The sequence below is a fragment of the Heteronotia binoei genome, chromosome 7 (assembly GCF_032191835.1).
Source record: "Heteronotia binoei isolate CCM8104 ecotype False Entrance Well chromosome 7, APGP_CSIRO_Hbin_v1, whole genome shotgun sequence".
Taxonomy (NCBI): domain Eukaryota; kingdom Metazoa; phylum Chordata; class Lepidosauria; order Squamata; family Gekkonidae; genus Heteronotia; species Heteronotia binoei.
Window position 1 is genome coordinate 25,294,653 of NC_083229.1, and position 22,517 is coordinate 25,317,169.

At 44.1% G+C, this 22,517-nt stretch overlaps 1 protein-coding gene across 1 annotated transcript in view; it reads left to right on the forward strand.

The window, feature by feature from the left end:
• The window catches only part of SNTB1 (syntrophin beta 1), a 134,443-nt gene that overhangs the window by 62,012 nt on the left and 49,914 nt on the right, over positions 1–22,517 (forward strand). The window contains exon 2 of the mRNA XM_060243260.1: positions 14,060–14,276. Coding sequence (XP_060099243.1) covers positions 14,060–14,276 — 217 coding nt within the window. The remainder of the gene's footprint in view (positions 1–14,059; positions 14,277–22,517) is intronic.

A 22,517-nucleotide genomic window follows, 5' to 3' on the forward strand; every position in this document is an offset into this window, starting at 1 on the left:
ATGCTTTCGTGCAGGTATAAGTTGGATGAATTTGCATATTTTTGCTTCTGCTGTTGGAGGGAAGGTATTAAATCCTGTCCTCTGGAACATATATTCAACCATCCTATAGGCTGTGAGATAAAGATAAAGGTAGTCCCCTGTGCAAGCACCAGTTGTTTCTGACTCTGGGATGACGTCGCATCACAACATTTTCATGGCAGATGTTTAATGGGGTGGTTTGCCATTGCCTTCCCCGGTCATCTACACTGTCCCCCCAACAAGCTGGGTACTCATTTTACCGACCTTGGAAGGATAGAAGGATGAGTCCACCATGAGCCAAATACCTGAACCCAACTTCTGCCGGGATCGAGCTCAGGTCATGAGCAGAGCTTGGACTGCAGTACTACAGTTTACCACTCTGCGCCACAGGGCTCCAAGGCTATGAGATTTTGTTGTTGTTGTTGTTCAGTCGCACAGTCGAGTCCAGCTCTTTGCGACCCCCTGGACAAAGTCACACCAGGCCCTTCTGTCTTCCACCATCCTCCAAAGTCTGCTCAAATTCGTGTTTGTTGCATCAGTAACACTGTCCAGCCATCTCATCTTTTGCCGTCCCCTTCTTTTGCCTTCTGTCTTTCCTAGTAAATGTGCTATACCACTCTTGATTAGAATTCAGATGGGAGGGCTGTTGGGAAGGGGAAAGATTGATAGAGTCTTGTTTGAGTTACCTGGATCTGTTTGCATTGCTCTTAGCTGCTCCTTGATTGTGACACAGCATCATCTAAATTGTATGAGGTTGATAGGAATTCCTGGTTGCTGTAGTAGGAGCCCTCCCCAACCAATCCTTTCATTGCCTGAAAGGCTGGCAGAAGGAAACTGGGGGAGAGGAAATGGTTTAGAAATGAAATAATATCTGACATTTAACTTTTCCAACCGGCTGTGTTCCAACCTAGTATTTTGTATTGATTTGACACAAGTAGTCATAAGTTGTTGCATTGTTCAACACCTGGGAGAGTATCTGGATTATTGGTTCAAGGCTGTATCTGGATTATTGGTCAAGGGGAATGGGTTGAAGGTTGATCTTCATACATGGGGGAGATATCTCTTGGGATTTAGTTCTCTAAGTAGGGGATAATTCCTCCCCTCATTTTATGCGAACTTAGAAAGTTGTTTTTATTTGTGCTTGCTGAAGATTTTCCTGTTTTAACAGGTCTGTCTTCTTTTGGGTGGTCTTGAGACTTTTACAGGCTTCCTTTACCAACACCCAAGTTATTTTGTTTTAGTGCATTAGATGCACTTCCATGATTTACATTTAATCATCTAATTGCAATTAATTTAGCTTGAAGCTGTTGCATACAAACACTGATATTTGACTGTTCTAAAACTGGAAGAGCTCCAGATGATTTTAGAAAGCTATCATCAACTGCATCTATTTATAAAGATCATTTTCTTTCATACACAAAGGAAATCACAAATGTTTTTTAAAGGCCAAACCAGTATTTTCCCTTGCTTTAAGCAAAGGCTCCTTATGGTTGTCTGGAGATGATAAATTGAGATAGGTAGAAGAAGATGAAGAAGATATTGGATTTATATCCCACTCTCTACTCCGAGTCTCAGAGCAGCTCACAATCTCCTTTATCTTCCTCCCCCACAACAGACACCCTGTGAGGTGGATGGGGCTGAGAAGTAGCCATGTGTCTGTAGCATTAGAAAAGAGTAGAGTCCAGTTGCACCTTAAGGACTTCACAAAAGTTGCTGTAGGGTGTGAGCTGTCGTGAGTCACTGGACTCTTGTACCAATTTTGCACTAGTGTTTGTTCTGTGTGGAGAGCCCTTTTGCCCCCGACGCTTCTCTCCATTTTTGCACAAGCTGCCACAGAGTTGCGAGTTGGCGCACCGCTTTCCCGTGGCAAGCAAGATCCTCTTACAAGCAGTTTCTGCTTGCAGTGGGAGAGCGGTGTGCCAACTCACAGATCCGCAGCAGCTTGTGCGAAAACAGAGAGAAGTGCCAGGGGCAAAAGGGCTCTCCACCCGGAACAAGCCTAGTGTGAAATCTGCCTTACTCTTTTCTACAGGAGATGATAAGTCAGTCAACGAATTCTCTTTCCCAATTTGCCTTAGACGGCAGTAGGAGTGGCGGGGGGGGGGGGGAGATACTGACCTGCATTTGTTGATCAGGAAACCACCCTTAGGTTCCTTGCCCAGAATGCAAGACTATTAAGAATACAATGGAAAACTATTAAGATTTCAATTTAATCTTACAATGGCAATAAGATAAGCAGTCCAGTTTTGAAGGGCAGGCCATTAAAGAACTGTAACGCAGTAGCTTTCTGATAAGCGTCTGAGGTGCAAGAAACTGAATTACGTGCGGAAATTGCATTCTTATTTTGAGAATGCTGGTAGTTGCTAGTGAAAATGATTTGTAACAAATAAGAGACAAACAGCTTCTTTTTATACTGGACACAGCAGTGTGTCTTGTCTTTTTCTTTTTGCTGTCAGATAATACTGACTTATGGCAACCCCTCGGGGGGCGGGTTTTCAAGATAAGAGACATTCAGAGGTGATTTGCCATTAATTGCCTCTGCACAGCAACCCTGGACTTCCCTATGGGTCTCCCATCCGAATTACTGCACAGGGGTGACCCTGCTTAGTTTTCAAGATCTGATGAGATCAGTCTAGCCTGGGCCATTCTGGTCAGGGCCTGTTCATGCTTAAGATGGAAGAGTCAGGGTGGTTAGAAAGCTGGTGGATTTTTTAAAAAATAAAGGCCATAGTATGTGTAAATAGGGGCATGTAGAATTTATTTCTGCCCTGCATGGAGAAAACTCTTATCAGAGGGCTGAGCTAGAGAATGCTGGATTTCTTCTGCCAGGGTCCACTGTATGCTCCTGCGTGTCAGATCCCTTTTGGTGTAGTGGTTAAGCGTGCAGAATCTTATCTGGGAGAACCGGGTTTGATTCCCCACTGCTCCACTTGCGCCTGCTGGAATGGCCTTGGGTCAGCCATCGCTCTCGTAGGAGTTGTCCTTGAAAGGGCAGCTTCTGGGAGAGTCCTCTCAGCCCCACCCACCTCACCGGGTTTCTGTTGTGAGGGGGGGAAGGTAAAGGAGATTGTGACTACTCTGAGATTCAGAGTGAAGAGCGGGATATAAATACTATACTACTACTTCTACTTCTTCAGAAACATTTATTGCCCACTTTGTGTGTGTGCCTGTGTAGATCTGGCAGGGTTTGAAATATTAGAGATGAGAGACGCCTTATAAATGTTAAATTGTTTACCTTGTTCTGCCATTTGCTTAAAGCCAGGGCTTCAGAATTGTCTTTTAGAAAACTGAGATGCAGATTTGTTGTGGCAAGGACCCTAAAGGTCAGTAAGCTGATGACAATCGGGGAGGGGAAAGGGGGTGAAACTGCTCTTTCTATTTCTCCCATCAGTGATCTAATTGTGGACAATACTGTGAAAATGTTTCACAGAGATGCCATATTTTAAAAGTCTTTGTATTTCCTCATCTTCAAGGCGGTTGAGCAAGAAATTCAAATTAACTAATACTTGCTAGCTGCTTCCGCCAGCATGCATTCAGAAAGGCCTTTCTGCAACATATCTAATATATGTTCAGGCTAATTGAAATAAATAGGCGGTGACTCAAGGGGGTGGCTCAGTGGTTAGATACTCTTTGCGTTTGGACAGAACCAGGTTTATCACTGGCATTGCTAAATTTTCTTGGGTACCGGGCATTGGGAAGGACCTTTCTCTTCCTTGGAACATGAAGAACTGTTGCCTGTAAGAGCAGACCATACTGAGCTAATTTGACCTGCAGCTGGACTTTGTATAAGATGTCGGTTTACTAGCTATAGCCCATCCCTGACTCCAGAGCCCCACTGCCACTCTTTGTTCCAACAGGAGCAAAAACGGGGAGTGGGAAATGACCTCATGACATAACGTGACATCACTTCCATTTGCACCCAGAAATGACATCACAATGCTGTAGGAATTTTCCCAATCTGTATGGTTTGTACAACAGATCGGGGAATTCCTAGAAGAAGGGATGTTGTATGATGCTCCCATGGTAACCCTGATAAGATGGCGTTGCCAATGATGTTTCTGGATGTCACATGCAGAATTCTGTAGATATCTGTATTCCAACTTGTTCTTGCATTGCGAATTAATAACGGAGTGCAAGGCAGGACAAAGAGAAGGAACTGCTTCAGTTCAATAAAACACTCCAAATTTCGTGTGTGGCCAGGGGGCCACAAATCTGCCTCAGCTTACCAGGAAGTCTCCCCCACCCAGAATGCGGAATATTGTATCCAGTCCTTCATTTGGTAGTCAATAGGGCTCTGATGAATATTCTTGCAAATTTTCACAGATGACATGCAAACAGAAGATATGCTGGAGTCCCAAGAAACAAACTGAGACAATACTTAAGTCAGCCTTTGAATAAGAGTTCAAAGTTGTAGACTGTTGTTGTTGTTTTAATTTACTTCAAATATCTATCCTGCCCTCCCTGTGAATGGACTCAGGGCAGCTAATGATAATTAAAACAACAATTTAAAGTTACAGTATCAAAGCAATAAAACTTAGCAATTAAAATTACATTTATGGTGCTACTTCAGAGTTTTAATATAGGCGGAATTCTGGCTTCCTTCAGTCGGCAGTCCAGTTAATAACGATGTCATAATTTCTTCTTTTTCTGACAGTGGCCCATGTGATGGTCCCCATATAACGGTCCTCAGCAGTATTAAAGTGGCAGTCCTCTCTCCCTTTTAGATATTATAGGCCTATCGGAACTATTCGGTTTTACAGGCCCTGCGGAATTGGGAAAGATCCCTCAGGGCCTGTATGGCCTCTGGGAGGGCATTCCACATCATTGGCGCTGCCACCGAGAAGGCCCTGGCCCTTGTAGAGCTCAGTCTGGCCTCCCTTGGTCCCGGGATGGATAACAGATGGATCGCAGGACTCAACCAGGTTAGCTATTTCCTCAGATGGCAGACCTGCTGTTTGCTGGAGCTGATGTGCCCTCCGTAAGTAGTCAAGAACCTGCCCAACAGCTGCAGTCACAGTCTCTTCTTCAGGTGCCTTCCTTTTCACAAGTTGGGCAGATGGCTACCAGAGATAATAGCCTCTCTCTTGTGGCGCCTTATTTCTGACGCTTCTTTCCTAAGCATATTCAGGTCAAGTCTATTCTGTCTGTCTGATCTTAAACCTTAGTAAATATTCATCTGGACTTGCTTGGCTCTTCTGCTTCACGTGTGTGTGAGGGAGGTTGGCTATGCTGTTTAATTAGTTTAGTTTTATTGGGTCTCCTACTGTTTTGAGATATGTTTGCAAGCCTTCTTAAAAAATTAATGATAGAAAAACGGACCATAAATCCTTTGAATAGAATAAATATGTGGTGGGCATTGTTCCCTCGAAGCTGAGTTAGCATGAGCTAGCTCACAGGTTTTTAGCCTCCAGCTCACAGATTTTTGTCTTAGCCCAGGAAGGATGACCCCAGAGCACGCTAATTTATGCAGCCACTCACAACTTTAATGCCAAGCGCTCACAACTTTAGTGTCAGTAGCTTGCAAAGTAGAATTTTTGGTCACAAGACTCTGCAGCTTAGAGGGAACGTTGGTGGTGGGAGTGGCCTTGTAGCATTATCATTTTGGACCATAAATGTTATAAGCCCAAGTATTGGTTGTGGACTCCTGCTGAACTACTCTGTCTTCTTTTTTGCACCTATATTATGAAGCGTGGTTGGAAGGGAGATGATGCAGCTTCCTAGCTGAAGCTAAGCAGCCTTATGTCCAGTCAGTACTTTGGACACTTCAGCCATCCCTGTTGAGGGTTAGCCAAGCTCAGCAGAGCAGAGGGATGCAGAGGACTCCTCTGAGGAAGAGGGGGTCAGCATAATGACCCAAGCCCACAGCTGGTGGCAGAGGGGCTGCACGAGAAGGCAGGCTCTGAGGGGCCAGATATAGATTTTCAGCCAGGAACCTGTATGTTGACCCCTCAGCTTCCTGACCCAGAGAGCCAGTTGCGAGTCAGTTCACCCCCCTCATCACCAGAGCCTTGGAAATGGCATCGGAAGAAAATTAGGAGAGACCTTCAGGTCAGAAGGCACAGTGCCCGTCTAGCAGCACAGCACTGGCCCAGTTTCAACAATGAGTGCTTGCTGGAGCAGGACTGAGGCAGCCAGCAGATGCATGATGCAACATGAGCAGCTAGCAGCATGGGGCTTAAAAGCAACAGAAACTGGAGTAGATGTAGATGTCTGGAAGCAGTGCTTTTTTTTAAGCAGGAACTCCTTTGCATATTAGGCCACACCTCCCTGATGTAGCCAGTCCTCCAATAGGTTGAAATTAAATCAAAAGAGTTTCCGGCTCAACATTAGGAAGAACTTCCTGACTGTTAGAGTGGTTCCTCAGTGGAACAGGCTTCCTCGGGAGGTAGTGGACTCTCCTTCCTTGGAGGTTTTGAAACAGAGGCTAGATGGCCATCTGACAGCACTGAGGATCCTGTGAATTTGGGAGAGCTATTTGTGAGTTTCTTACATTGTGCAGGGGGGTTGGACTAGATGACCCTGGCAGTCCCTTCCAATTCTATGATTCTATGAAGAGCTTACAGTTGGCCCTGTACTAAGAGCCCTGTCAGCTCTTTGGAGGAATGGCTACATCAGGGGTGTGTGGCCTAATATGCAAAGGAGTTCCTGCTACAAAAAAAGCCCTTTCTGGAAGCAACTCGTCTGCTAGGTACTGCTCTTCTTGCCTGTATTCTGGAGAAATTTCTTCACCACTGATTTTGCCCTATGTTGTAGAAACTTTGCTCTTGGAGCCCACTCTCCAGAGCTGCCATTTACTCCAGTAGAACTGGTTTTGTGGTCTGGAGATCCGCTGTAGTTCTAGGAGGTCCCTCCTGGAGAGTGGCAACCCCCTAACCCTTGTTCTTAGAATTTGTTATTTTTCAGGCATGCAGCATTTCCTGATAATGATAAACAAGGGGACGTGGGTTGTTCTTAAAAATAAACACTGTCCTTGCAATAAACCAGATGGGATCATTCCCTTAGGCCGACAGTGATGCTTTTGTAGACTTGCAGTATCGATTGTTGGGAGAGAAAAAGTCTTGATTGGGCTCCCTGGGGGGAAAGACCTGGACCTTAAATGGAAGCACTGATGCTCCTAAATCTTTTGGTCCTGGAAGGTGAAAACCCGCATGGTGGCAAAAGTTACTCCGGCGCTTTGCTGGCCTTCAGTGGTATCCCGCAGTCTCTTGCGTAACAGTGGAGTTGGCCCCGCTCAGATCCAACACGTTCTGCTTCCCAGAACTCCTAGTTCCCTGTAGATGATTGCATCCTTGCAGTTGCAGCCACTATTAATTGCCTTGCAGCCTAGAGATACTAAAATGTATTGCTGGGTCCCTATGAACAGAAATTTGACTCTTTTAGAGTTGTGGGAAGGGGCAGGGGTCATTTTGTAGAAAAATAGGTGGTGGAGCTCATTGGCATAACTCATTGGCATATGCCCCCCCCCCCAGCCAAAAGCAACCCAGTGCAAGAAAGGAGAGCCTCAGGCGAGCGAGGCCTGCTTGGGCTGTCTAGAGATCCATGTGTGGGTTAAAAGGCCAGCAAGCCACCCGCTGCCCAAAATCACATAAGTGGAGAAAGGGTGGCGTGGGCTTCTCAAGGGGTTAATGTGGGCTGCTGGGGGTGTGGCAAAGCCCCTGGTGGCTGACTGGCTGCCTGCTCTCCTAATCCAGGGATTATTATGCAGCTGCACCTACTAGTCAATGGACAAGGTAGGTGGGGAGGAGGAGGGGGGTCATCAGAAAGGTTCAGGAGCTGCATTCCTGTGAGCTCCTGCTGAATCAGAGACCTGGGAAAGGGGTTGTTCGTCTTGGTTTTGTTTTGTTTTGTAGCCTCTAATTTCTGTGCCACAGCGCTCTGCAAATATTTGAGGTTCATTCAGACATAGTGAAAGGGCTGTGTTTGAACTCCTTCCCGGTAGATGGCATTTCTGTTAAGCAAAGGGCATGTCCCTGGTGAATAATCAAATTGGTCATCTGACCTGGTAGAACAGAAATAGGTTTTGTGCAGTGAGGGAATTGAGAATGCTAGAAGGACTAGGACTTCCTGAATAGAGACAGGTTGGTCAAGGTGGCCAGTTACTACCATCTGTGTCTCTTATTGCCTTAGATCAGGGGTGGCCAAACTGCGACTCGGGAGCCACATGTGGCTTTTTCACACATATTGTGTGGCTCTTGAAGCTCCCACCACCCCATTGGACAGCTTGGAGAAGGCATTTTTCTTTTTAAATCACTTCTCCAAGCCAAGTCAGTTGGCAACTTGGAGAACGTATTTAAAGTTGCTTTCTTTCCACTCCTCCTTCCCTTCCTCCCTCCCACATCCAACATTTATTCTATGTGTCTCTTATGTTAAGCAAGTTTGGCCTTAGACAGTTCTCTTCTCCCCACTCCCCCAGCCTTAGTTTCCCATCCACAATATGGGGGTAATGAAACTGGCCTACTGCAATGAGTTGCTGTCAGCACTGCGACAACAAAAAAACCACCCCAATGCAGGTTTGAACCCTGAAAGTCCTATATAAATGTTAGTTTATTGTTTGTATATTAAATATTATAGGTTCTGATGCTCAGACCAGCTGCATCAGGCGAAAGTGTGGTTTATTTTCAGAGCACAGAGAGAGTGACTTTTCTGCTGCTGGAGGAAAGGAATTGTGTGGATCCTAAACAGTGGTTTTAAGTGAAGATTTTTGCTCAATGGAGCTTTTCATCGGTTTGCACAAGCCTCGGAAAGGCAGCTTTTGCAGTGATTGTTTTAGTTCAGCTACCGGTGAAATAGCAAAGTGGGATTATGGAAAGCAAGAACATATATCTTCCCTCCACCCTTCACTAGCAAAGTTTGAAACTCCTCAGATCTCTTTTTTGGGATCAGGTTAAGGCACCTCATTCATCCTGCTCTCATACTGTAAGCCAGCACTTTCCACTCAGTGTTGCTGTAAGGACCCAGAGAATGTCCTGACCAGTGTTCCCTCTAAGCTGCAGAGTCTTGTGAGCAAAAATAGTCTTGTGAGCAAAAATTCTATTTTGTGAGCTACTGGTATTAACGTTGTGCGCTATGGACATTAAAGTTGTGAGCAGAGTGGTAAAGCTGCAGTACTGCAGTCGAAGCTCTTCTCACGACCTGAATTCGATCCCGGTGGAAGCTGGGTTCAGATAGCCAGCTCGAGGTTGACTCAGCCTTCCATCCTTCCAAGGCTGTTAAAATGAGTACCCAGCTTGCTGGGGGGAAAGTGTGGATGACTGGGGAAGGCAATGGCAAATCAACCCATAAAAAGTCTTCCATGATGTGACGTCACCCCAGAGTTGGAATGACTGGTGCTTGCACAGGGGACTACCTTTACTTTTTACTGAATAAATTAATGTGCTCTTCCTGAGACAAAAATCTGTGAACTGGAGGCTAAAAATCTGTGAGCTAGCTCACACTAACTCAGCTTAGAGGGAACACTGGTCCTGATGCTTTTCTTTTTCTTTTTGATTTGGCTTTTGGAAAGTCAGCTTAAGGCTTTCCCAAAGTCTTTTTAAGAAGCCCATCTTCATGGATTTGATCGCATTTGCTCATACGACTTCCCCTCATTAGAGGCAATCTTTTCTTCCCTCCTCTGCTTCAAATGTCAGCTGTGAATAGAAACAAAGCAGAAATTGTGGAAATGTTGGGGGGCTCGGGAGCATTGTGCGCAAATGAAGTGCTCTTTTGAACGCTGCGCAAGCTGCCTTGCAAATCAAACAGCGGACACAAAGCTCTCGGCATATGCTGGTGGATTAATTCATCCAAATGCTGCTTCCTTGTTTCCTGTCATTTTAGAAATGAAGGGGAGTGGAGATAGGGGGGAAGGGAACGGAACATTGGAATTTTAATGGCTTGACCGCAATTTTTAATTTGCCCTACACAAAGAGACCATGGATTGTTAATTAGTAGCGATGAGTAGAAACTCAGCCTGGTATAGTTTGTGGGATCAACAATGTGAGTTTTAGGCTGTATTTTTAACTGGAAAACTAGATCAGAGGAAAATCAAGGAAATACTGGAACATCACTTTCGTACAAAGTATGAAGAGAGTTTTAGAGGGTAGCTGTGTTGGACTTCAGTAGAAGAGGTAGCGTCCCACAGCACTTTAGAGGCCAACAAAATTATCAGGGCATAAGCTTTTAAGAGTCAAAGCTCCCTTTGCTAGATATCTGATGAAGAAAGCTTTTTCTCTTGACAGTTTATACCCTGAAAATGTTTTGGTTTCTCAGCTTCTTCTGGACTCATTTCTGGCTGTGGAGGGAGCCAGTTTGGTGTCATGGTTAAGAGTGGTGGACTCTGATCTCTGGAGAACCATGTTTGATTCCCCACTTCTCTACATGAAGCCAGCTGGGTGGGTGATCTTGGGCCAGTCACAGTTCTCTTAGAGCTCTCTCAGCCCTTAAAAACAAGTCTAACTCACCACTAGCATAACGCTAATTGCTAGAACTTATGGCTGCCATGCAGTCTTCGTAGCTTCTAGCTATTTTACAAATTGTGTCCTACGATAATTAATTAATTAATTAATTAATTTCTAGCTGTGCAAATGTTGCATTATGGGTAGATGATCCCATGCTGGAGATGCACCAAAGAGTGAGAAAGCATTAATATTATTTGATGTTGTCAGAATGTTTGGGGTTTAGAAAATCTCTGTTGTTGAATAAAGTTTATTGAACTTTTTGAAAGCCAGTTGAGACACAGTGCATACCTTCTTTTAGAAAACGAAAAGCCAGTGACGGGGAAGTTGTAATTTCAGCTGGCAGTACATATCAGCATATGGAATTTGGAGGGGAATTTTGAGCCTGCAATCCTGACTTCTGATTGGGTTAGTGAGGCTGCAGGGAAATCTATAAAACTGTTAGCCTGGGTTGGAGATCCATCTCATGACTGGAGTCCAGACTTGTATCTAGACCACAGGTGGCCAAACTTGCTTGCTTAATGTCAGAGCCACATAGAATAAATGTCAGATGTTTGAAAGTCGCAAGACATGAATGTCCGATGTTTGAGGGCAGGCAGGAAGATAGATTGTGGTGGAGGGAGAAGCGAAAAGAAAACAACTTCTTTAAATGCATTCTCTAAGCCAGCCAATAGGGTGGTGGGGGCTTTGAGAGCCACAAAATATGTGTGAAAGAGTTGCAGTCTGGCCACCCCTGATCTAATCTTTGGTATCAAGGACAGGCCCTCTCAGGCTGTGCTAAGGTGCTGCATCTTGAACCCATTCCCAAACAGTGAAATGTCAAGTGCTGGTTGCCACAGTCTTGCAGTGAGGAAGGTTCCAACCCTAAGGGGGATGCAGCAGCTTCTATTATCCAAGATGGTACGTTCAACTTGCAAATCAGTTTGTTCCAGAGAGTGCGGCCAGCTTGCTTTGGGACAGCTTTTGGCTTAAGTTTCATTGAAAAGATTTGTTTTCTAACCCACAGGCCTTTCCTGATAATGTCTCTTTACAATTAGCTCACAAAGCCTTCTTGAAACTGTCCGGCTGCTTGTAGTGATGTCACTGCTGAATAGTATAGTAACTAACGTCTTGACAGCAAGAAAAGGAACAATCTTTATGCTTCCCACAATGTCCTGGGAATTGCATTAACATCTGAATGTTCCTGCCTGATGTTTAGATTTTTTTTCGATCCCAATGATGGCTTCAGTTCCCTCTCTTTATCTTAATTTTCTGCATTTGGTTCAAGTCGTTTTATAAGGCATTAAGCTTTGTGAGGCCAGAAGTGTGTCTTTATTTTTTGCAATTTGAAAAAAAAAAACCCCACCCTGCCAGCTTTTTTAGCCTGTGAGAAGATAAATTCTTGCTTGTTAGAATGGCTGCTAAAATAGCCAACAATTTAGAAACAGTTAATGAGCCCAATAAAATACTTTTGTGTGTGCATGTATACTGCAAACTGCTTTGAGTTTTATAATAACAGCAGTAAAGTAATAAGTAGCAGACAATCGTATTTTATAATCTAGCATTTATAGGCTAGGTTTCTCAATTATGGCAGGCTCCAGCACAGCTCTAAGAGCAGTGGTTTTGTTTCACTCTTGGTAGTTGTACTTCTAGAGATACTCAAAGTAGGTCAGGACTCTTTTGAGCAGCACTTAAGATGGGCCGATGTCACTAACCTCAATATATAGAGAGCCTGCATGGACACTGAAGCTTAGAGGTTCAAGGACACCAAACCAGATCATGGCTGAGCTGAGAACTGAAGAAGAAAATTTCAGCTCATGGTTTATGTTCTTAACCAGGGGTGGAATTCCAGCAGGAATTCCTTTGCATATTAGGTCACACCCCCTTGATGTAGCCACTCCTCCAAGAGCTTACAAAAAAGGAGCTCCTGCTAGAATTCCACCCCTGTTCCTAACCATCGCCCTACAATGGCTGAGTTAAAATTCTTTTAACTGGAGATGCCAGGGATTCAACCTGGGATCTTTTGCATGCAGGAAGAGTTTCGTTGGTGAAGTGGATCAGGAATGGTAGAGGAGAGGATGGAGGAAAGACTCTTCTTACCATAAATCTACAGTAAAACTGTAGCTTCCAGAAAGGGATCACTTTTCCTCCTTCCAGTTTCTGTTTCATATGTGTCATTTAAACGTCTCGCTCCTTCATTTTGTCTTACAGCAATATCTTCTCAAAGCAAACATTGAGGTATTGGGAAGTTAGCTGCTGACTTTTTAAATCTATACCTGGGGAGATTGTGAAGCTGGAGAAAAAAGACTGTAGGAGTAAACTATCAAATTAGGCTAGCCATCTATGTATGAACCTCGCCCCCAAGACAAGGACTTTGGAAAACAGGACAAAAAGGGGTAGGGAGTACAACATTAGCTCATGGTAATATATATTCAAAGATGCAAATTTATGCATACATACTATAATTTAAATCAGTCCTTGGGGGGCAAAAGTTTGTAGGCTTTCTGAGCTACCCCAAACATTCAATAGACAGACTTGTTTTTTTCAGCCATCAGGGTTTTATATTTTAATGAACATACTTTCTTATTATTGCTTCTGCAAAACATAATCCTAAACTCTTCACAGTTTCTTATTATCTTTTTAAAATGTTAGTATATAAATAAATATGGGGTAACTCTAGTTGGGCCTTGACTGGGATAGCTCAGGCTAGCCTGATCTCTTCTGATCTCAGAAGTTAAGTAGGGTCATCCCTCATTAGTACTTGGATGACTGACCACCAAGGAAGCTTAGGGATGCTATGCAGATTGAACAGCAAAACAAACTTGAAGGACAGATGAATAGGGTTGCCAAGTCTAATTCAGATAATACCTGGGGACTTTGGGGGTGGGGCCGGGAGACTTTGGGGGTGGAGCCAGGAGACTGTCCCTAAAATAAAAAAATACACAGCAGTGCAGTTCCCTTGGATACAGACTTCGTTTCCCCGCCCAAGCAGCTGCAAATCCTCTCTCTCTCTCATACAGACAGACAGACAGAAGCAAAAATAAAACAGTTTTGCAATCCCACACTCGTGTGGTCTCACTGGGGCAATTTACTCACGAGTTGCCGAACTTTCAATAACATGGGGAAACCAAGGGTTCAAGTTTACCCTTTACTATGCAAACGACCTCTGAAAAACTTGTACAGCAAACAAAGGGTCTGGGCTGCTTTCGCAGCTACTGGGAGCAGCTGTGTTGTTCTGCCTGCTCACCCCGCCCCCATTCAGCCTTAAAGACACAGACACACCATCCAAAAAGGAAGCCTTTGCAAGCTTTCTCCTAGCGTTCTGAAGGGGGAAAGGCACAGGGTAGCTGTGGGGGCAGAGCTTCCCCTGTGCTGGCCAGCTGACTGGGGGCGGGAAGTTGCCTGGGAAAGTGGGAGAACTCCCACTGAGACCTGGGGATTGGCAAGCCTACAGATGGTTGCTTGAGGAACAGCGACAAGGAAGATCTTCCAGGCCTATAGGGGGCAGAATGTCAGAGAGCAAGTGCATATTCAGAATGCCTGTGCATATACCTACTTGAAGTAGCTTTAGTGTCTTTATTTTGCTTGGCTTTTATTTGATATTCTTTCTCTCCTGTCTTTTTTCCTACCAGTAAAATACATGCGAGAAGCCACCCCTTACGTGAAGAAGGGTTCTCCGGTTTCAGAAATCGGGTGGGAGACTCCCCCACCAGAATCCCCCCGGTTGGGAAATGCGTCCAGCGATCCCCTCTCGCAGCTTTCACTCTCCATCCACAGAGACAAGAAAACGATCCCGCTCAAAATGTGTTATGTTACACGGAACATGGCTGCCTCTGATCTGGAAAACAGGTAAAGTTAATTGTGAGATTGTGTGTGGGAGAGAGAAAGAGAGAGAAGTATTTGTCATTTTAATGTCGCACATATGTTAATTTTCTTAGTTGTGTACATTTCTGTGCAGAGATGGTTGACCAGTGGCCTGTGGCCTGCATCTCTCCACAACTTAGGGCTTTGCCCCTCCCAATCCTCTCTCCATGCTAGATGCTAGTACGTTTTCTGGCAAAGGTCCTCTGGGTTTTCTTGATAGGCGTACTCGCCAAGTTTGTTGGGCTGGAATGGATGGATTGTTGTCCAGGCAAATGACTTGGTGGAGAACAGCTGTGGGCTGACTTTCCTCAAAGGTTCAGAATAGCAACTGTTAGGTTTTCTTGCAAGGCGCTGGTTATTACCTTTAAAGCCCTATATGGCTGAGGACCTGTCTACCTTAGGGACCGTCTCTCCCCACATGTTCCCCAGAGGGTACTTGTTGGAATCTTTTTATCATCTGCTACCAAAATGTTAGGAAATACATGTTAATTCAGAGGTTTGGAGTGGCAGTAATTGGAGTCGAGGCTTAAGCTTAGCAAAAGAAATAAAGTTTACTAGAAAACATCAGGATAAGGTACTTGGGATAAAACAGAAAACAATCTAGCTTACCAGCTAGTTCTATCTACGTCTTATCTACATGGCTACGTTCTTTGTCTTCACTGTTCTTCTCCCCAAAAAACATTTCGCCAGGAAGAAGAGCAATAAACCTTGCATACAAGATCAAAGCATTTCACACCTAACATCCTCTCTGACCAATGTTGTGTTCACAACTTTCGCGGGCAAAGTAAGAACCATCCCACAATTGAGTTTAGGTCACAATACATCACTTCCTCTATCAGGTAAACAAACAGTTAACTATATAATGGCTGGAATGTGCATAGCTTGTATTCCAACAGTACTTAGATCTGGATCGCAGAATTTACTGTCAATCCCCGGGCCGAGGGAGGCGAGACTGAAGGCTACCAGAGAAAGAGCCTTCTCAATTGCTGCCCCCACTGGTGGAACCATCTCCCAGAAGATGTAAGGGCCTTGCGGAACCTTGCCCAGTAACGCAAGGCCTGTAAAACAGCTCTATTTCGACTTGCCTTTAGTTAAACTACATTATAAGTAGATACCCAACATCGCTGAATGTAATGGTACCAACACTAGCACCAAAAATTGTTTTAAATTATTTTAAACTGTTTCAAATTGTTTTAAATTGGTAATTGGTAATGATTGTTAATTTTAATTGTTTGCTTACTGTTCTGTTGTTTGGGTTTGATTGTTGTTAGCCACCCTGAGCCTGCTTCGGTGGGGAGGGCGGGATATAAATGCAAGGAATAAATAAATAAAGATATTCCTATACCAGCATTTCCCGCCACTATATCTGCTTAAGCTCTATCAACAAAGTCGAGTGAGATTTTAGGTTGCTTGGAAGAGGGTTTCCTTTTTTTGGCTTTTTGGTATGGTTGTTTTTGTAGATTTATTTTAGTATTTTGTCCTGTTGTTTTATTATTCACTTAAAGTCTTTCCCAAAAGTGGCTAACCAAAAAACAAACAAAAATGCATTCGATTTAAACAAAATGGTAGTAAGAAGGGCTGTCCAATCACAGCTGACCTTTGGTGACCCCATAAGTTTTTCAAGGCAAGAGATAAACAGAGGTGGATTGCCATTACTTGCCTCTGCTGAGCAACCCTGGACTTCCATCCAAGGGCCAACCTTGCTTAGTTTCTGAGATTGGGCTAGCCTCAGCTGTCCAGTTTAGGGTGGTGACCCCGTAGGTTTCCAAGGCAAGAGGTGAACAGAGGTAATCTACTGCTGTCTGCCTCTGCATAGCAACCCTGGATTTCCTTGGTGGTCTCCCATCGTTGTGTACTTGTGGTAGATATCTGATGAACAACACTTTTTCTCTGACAGTTTATACTCTGAAAATGTTTTGGTTTTTAAGGTGCTTCTGGACTCATTTCTGGCTGTACACGGAGCCGGTTTGGTGTCGTCAGGGATGGAATTCTAGCAGGAGCTCCTTTGCATATTAGGGCACACACCCCTGATGTAGCCAATCCTCCAAGAGCTTACAAGGCTCTTTTTTGTAAGCTCCAAGAGGATTGGCTACATCAGGGGTGTGTGGCATAAAATGCAAAGGAGCTCCTGCTAGAATTCCATCGCTGGGTGTCGTGGTTAAGAGTGGGGAACTCTAATCTCTGGAGAACCATGTTTGATTCCCCACTTCTCTACATGAAGCCAGCTGGGTGATCTTGGGCCAGTTACATACCAGAGCCAGTGTTCCCTCTAAGCTGTGTGGGTGAGCAGCCACTCATTAACACAGGGAGACCTGCTCAGCTGCAATCTGGAGCCGCACAGGGTCTTGCGCTGTCCTTCACCCATTTTAAGACCTCAGCAGTTAAATTCTGCTCAGGATGTGAGCCAGTTTGGTGTAGTGGTTAAGTGTGCAAACTCTTATCTGGGAGAACTGAGTTTGATTCCCCACTTTTCCACATGCAGCTGCTGGATTGGCTTTGGGTTAGCCATAGCTATCGCAAGAGTTGTCCTTGAAAGGGCAGCTGGTATAAGAGCTATCTCAGCTCCACCCACTTCATAGGGTGTCTGTTGTGGGGGAAGAAGGTAAAGGAGATTGTAAGCCACTCTGAGTCTCTGATTCAAAGAGAAGGGCGGGTATAAATCTGCAGTCGTCGTCTTCTGCTCCGCTCAGTAGGGAAAAAGAAATTATTTTATTTATTTACTACATTTTTTCTGGTGAAACAATTTTATTAGTAACATATGGTAATAAATCTATATATCTTACATCTTTAAAAATTTCTTTTATCTACCCCATATATTCCTTTCCACCCACCCCTCCCCCCGTTACTTGACCCCGCCAGTGTTATTTACTTAAAAAAAAATATTAAAGGTACCCTTAACTATTAAAACAAGAATTTATATTCTTCTTCTTTTTAAAACTTAATTATTATCAAAAATTGTCCAATGTCCTTTTATTTTCCACTCTTTTTCTATATATCTTCTAAACTTTTTCCACTCCGTCTTAAAAACTTCTAAATCATAGTCTCTTAATATTCTTGTTAATTTGTCCATTTCACTCCATGTCATAACTTTTATAATCCAATCCCATTTCTCTGGTATTTTTTCTTGCTTCCACAACTGCGCATACAATGTCCTAGCAGCTGAAAGCAAGTACCTGATTAAAGTTCTATCTTCTTTTGGAAATTTTTCCATTTGTAATCCCAATAAGAAAGTCTCTGCAACTTTCATTACTTCATATCCCAATATCCTAGAAATTTCTTGTTGAATCATTTGCCAATACTGTTTTGCTCTTTCACAAGTCCACCACATATGGTAGAAAGAACCTTCATGCTTTTTACATTTCCAACATCTGTCTGGCATCTTGTTATTCATCTTTGCTAATTTTTTAGGAGTCATATACCATCTATACATCATCTTAAAACAGTTTTCTTTAATACTTTGACATGTTGAAAGTTTCATAGAGTTCTTCCACAAATATTCCCAAGTTTCCACCTGTATTTCTTTATTTACATTAATTGCCCATTTGATCATTTGAGATTTCACTACTTCATCTTCTGTAGACCATTGTAGAAGTAATTTATATACTTTTGAAATTACTAATTTGTCATTGTCTCCAAGCAGAACTTTTTCCATTTCTGTTTGCTCTTTCCTTATTCCATCAGTTTTAATATCATTCTCCACCAAGCTCTTTATTTGTAGGGAAAAAGAAATTAGAGGGAACATTGGAGCCAACTATGCTTAGCTTCTGAAATCTGACAAAATCAGACTAGTCTGGGCCACCCAGGTAAGAGGCAAATAAAGAATCGTAAGGTGACATAATGCAGTTTAAATAAATCAACAACAAGCCCACCTGATTCTGAAAACAAGCAACATAAGTTTCCTAGGAGGACATCTTGGTCTTGCTTTGTATCCTCCATCCAGGCAATCCATCAAGGCTACAGACTGTGGGCCAAGAACTCTTTGGTTCTTACCCTTCATCTCTCACCCAAGGGGTTATGCCTCTGGGCACACCCAGAACTTACATACCTGCAACAGGAGGAAGACACGTGCTCAGCCTGGAAGTTACAAGAAGCTAGTGGCCATCTTTCCACAGACCTCCACTCACCCACAATTGAAAGTAATGAGTTTAGATAGTTTACATAGCTTTGCGCTTAGGGAAAAGCAAGTCATAAATGTTTTTTAAAGCATTCAGTGGCATCATAGGGCAGGGGATACTGAACCCCCAAGCAGTTTATTGTCCCCATAATCTGGAGAGGTGGCCACCCTTTGGTAGAAGCCTTTACATTAATATGCTGTTTTTTTATAAGGCTAATTTTATTGCTTTACCCTGTCAGTTACCAGATTAATTTAATTGGGTACAAACCACCATGTAGTCATGCTTTTAAAGTACCTCCTCTGTTCAAGAGTTTTCTGTAAACACTTTCAGACACAACTGGTTTGGCAAGCTTGGTGCTCGGATTGAAAAATGTGTAATCAAAAGCGCCTTCTAAAAATATGTCTACTTTTGTCATAGCTAAGTGGCATTCCAGGTGACTAAGGCTGGCTTCCAACCTTACTTCTTTCTTATGCAGATAGTAGGAAAAAGTATGCAAACCATCTATAGATCACCATAGCTTTATCTACACAGTTTATCTCCCAGTGCACGCAATGTATTCTTGTGTGCTGGCTGAGACCTTCCAAATTGTACATGCAGAAAAATACATGAACCTGCTACCTTCACATGTGTTGGTTTACACATACTATTCATGTATCCTTTTGCACCAAAATCCCGGAAGTATTTATAGCCACTAAAAATAACATCTGGTAGAGGCCACCATTGCTAGAGGATGGATAGAGCTTCGTTAACCATAACTGTCTTTATGTGAATAAGCCTGGCAGTTGGGCGTGAGGCCAGAGCTCTGCTGCTTTGCATGCAGAAAGCTCCAGGTTCAATCTCCAGCATCACCAGTTAAAAGGATCAGGTAGCAGGCGATGTGAGAGGCCCTCTTTGCCTGAGACCTTGGTGAGCTGCTGCCGGTACTGACCTTGATAGATCATGGGTGTGTCCTTGGGCTTGTGGTTTTCTTTTGCACACCTCCTCTTGTACAGCTCAAAAAGAACACACTTCTCAGCAAAACATTTTTGTGTTCTGCCTGAATCACAAACTGCGGTTTGCTTTCATTGTATTCAAACTCTGCTTTAATCCTGTTTTGGAATTCTGGTTTAGAGGGAAGAGGACAAGCCATAGTTTGTCAACACGAACTGTGGTTTCCTGCATCGGCATTTTAAATTCTGAGCCACACAAGAAAGGAGAGGTAGGGAACGTCCAAGTAAGTTAATGTAACTCTGGACCACAATCTGTGTTTGTACCAAAAGTTTCCTAGGAGGTGAATTAAGCTGACTGTGACTTCTGCTGTTACTGTAGGGGTGTTGTTTTGGAGATGTCAAGTCCCAAGGCACAGGAAGTGATGTTTGAGGGCTGAATTTCACCTGTGGATTTGAACTAACCAGCTGGTGCTTCAGCTGCAGGCTTTCAGTTGCAAAAGAAGGGAGGGAGAGAGAGTAGAGCAAGTGGGGAAATTCAGGGCAATGCACGACTTCACTGGCTCTGCGCCATTTGCTTGACTAGAGCTAAAAATAGGGAAAAGGGTATTGACCCTTGTTTATAACATGTGTGGGACCAGCTGCATCATGCCACACTAATGTTCAACATGATTGTCTTTTCCACAGTCAGTTTTTAAAAAGCAAGAACTAATGAAATCTGGAAAGGGGGAGGCAGATAATTTTTCCTCCTCTTTTAGAAACAATATGCTTTTTGTTCCCACCGAGTGCAGAGACCGACTAGTACTTCATTTGTTTTCCTCACTTTTCTGTTTGAGGGACTCAGAAAGTTGAAACTTTTCCCAGTTTGGGGGAAGAGGAAGGTAAAAACCAGCCATTCTCGGGGCTTACAACAACAACAACATCTCACCCTAATGGTGCATCCTAGGCTCTGCACTAATTTTGTATTTTAATTTTTAAAGATTTGTTGTTAGTAACTAGTTAAAGGCCTGTCATGTTTGATAGGCGGGGGAGAGGGGAATGACTTAATCTATTTTTAATTCCATTCAATTAAAAAAAAATAGCCCCTGAAGTAGGGCAAAATCTAATATATGTGACAGTAAGGTACAAAATGTTCCTTAGAGGGGGATTCTGACCTTAATATGGACATAGGCAATTACGTATTTTTCGGACCATTAGACGCACCGGACCATAAGACGCATCTAGTTTTTAGAGGAGGAAAACAGGAAAAAATTTTTTGAAGCTGTGCATCCAGATCTGGGCACCTTCCCCCTCTCAATCCTGCCTCCGATCCCAGCCCTTGCTAGAAGCAGCAGCAGAAGCCTGGCAGACGGGCACAGAGGAAGCCCCCCCTCCACAAACCCAGTGCTTCGCAAAGCGCTGCGTTTGCGGAGCGGGGGGGCTTCCTCTTTGCCTTGCTTCAGCTTCTGCTGATAGCAAGGGCTGGGATCCGAGGCTTGGCTGCCTCCGAACCCAGCCCTTGCTATCAGCACAAGCTGAAGCCACGCAGACAGGGACAGAGGAAGCACCCGCCCCCTCCGCAAACCCAGCGCTTCGCAAGCCCTGGCTGTGGAGGGGGCGGCGTGCTTTCTCCCTGCTTGCCTGCCTGGCTTCAGCGCTGATGCTTAAAGCAAGCGCTGGGATCGGAGGGCGGTGGGAGCGATCCTGGCGCTTGCTGTAAGCGTCAGAGCTGGAGCCAGGCAGGCAGGGGCGGGAAGCGCCGGGACGGAGGCAGCGGATCACCCCCCCCCCGAGGAAGGTACATATGGTACCTTCGCTCCATAAGACGCACACACTTTCCCCCCCACTTTTTTGGGAGGAAAAAGTGAGTCTTATGGTCCAAAAAATACGGTAAGCCCTACCACTTTGTGGTCACTTTGGATAGCTGCACTGATGGCAGTTGAAAGCAATCCGTTCCCATTTCTCTCTCTACCATCTTAGAAGAAGATTTGGTTTTTATACCCTGCTTTTCTACACCCTAGGGAGTCTCAATTGTATTTTCTTTCCTCTCCCCACATAAGGCACCTTGTGAGGCAGGTGGGGCTGAGAGAGTTCTGAGAGAACTGTGACTGGCCCAAGGTCACCCAGCAGACTCCATGTCAAGGAGTAGGTAATCAAACCTGGTTCTTCAGATTAGAGTCTGCTGCTCTTAACAACTATACCACACTGACACTTTTTCATTGTACTCCCCAAGAGGGAGGTTGGACACACTGGCGTAACAGTTATGAGTGCCATATTAGGATCTCGGAAATCCAGGTTCAACTATCTAATGTGCCCTGCAAGCTGGTGATCTTGGGCCGGCCACGCTCTCTCGGCCTAATCTACTTTAGGGTGTTGTGATGATATGGAGGAGGGGAAATTGATATTGTAACCTGCTGTTGTAAGTTTCACACACACACACACACACACACACACGCATATGAAAGAAAAGCAAGGTATAAAATATCTAAATCACTGAATGAAAATCCTGCCCTGTGCTCTGCCTCCTTCCAAATAAGAGCTTCAGAAGAAAATGTCTGGTTTTCCAGCTCTGCCTGAGAGTCCTGTGGGTGGAACATGGGATAGGCCAGGACTGATTTTGCAAAAATCTGTTCACTCTAATTGACCATGTCCCCAGGAACTGAAAGGTCAGTAAATCTACCCCTCCGCAAGCCTGAAGGGAGAGAAGGCTGTGCTCTGACTTAGATTCAACTAATAGTGTTATGCTGTTAGCAGGAAGTGGGTACTTTGAGACTCCTACACCTTAACTTGGTTTATCAATTCTGGTTGCTTCTATTTCCTGTGGAAAATGTAACTTCTCAGTTTACTGATGGTCAGCACCAGGTGACATGTAAAAACCCCTGCTCTGTTATGTACATATTTTTTTTTCTTTTTTGCCTGTCAGAAAGTACCAGTTCTTTGCCCAAATCCTCCAAAGTCAAAACAGCCCTAACCTCTAGCTCCTCCAGAACATAGTTTCAGCTGTCTGCTTTTACAAACTAAGGCATTGACAGTACCATTTTTAATAGAGATAGCTTTGTTTATTGATGAAATGACTTGTTTTCCGGTGCCTCAGGTGTAATCTTTCTTGACTCAGGAAGCACTCCTTTGTGATGTAGGTTCCTCTGCTCTTACTCTGAAGCTTTGTGGATTGTCACAACATGAGGAAATGACACGGAATTGTGTGG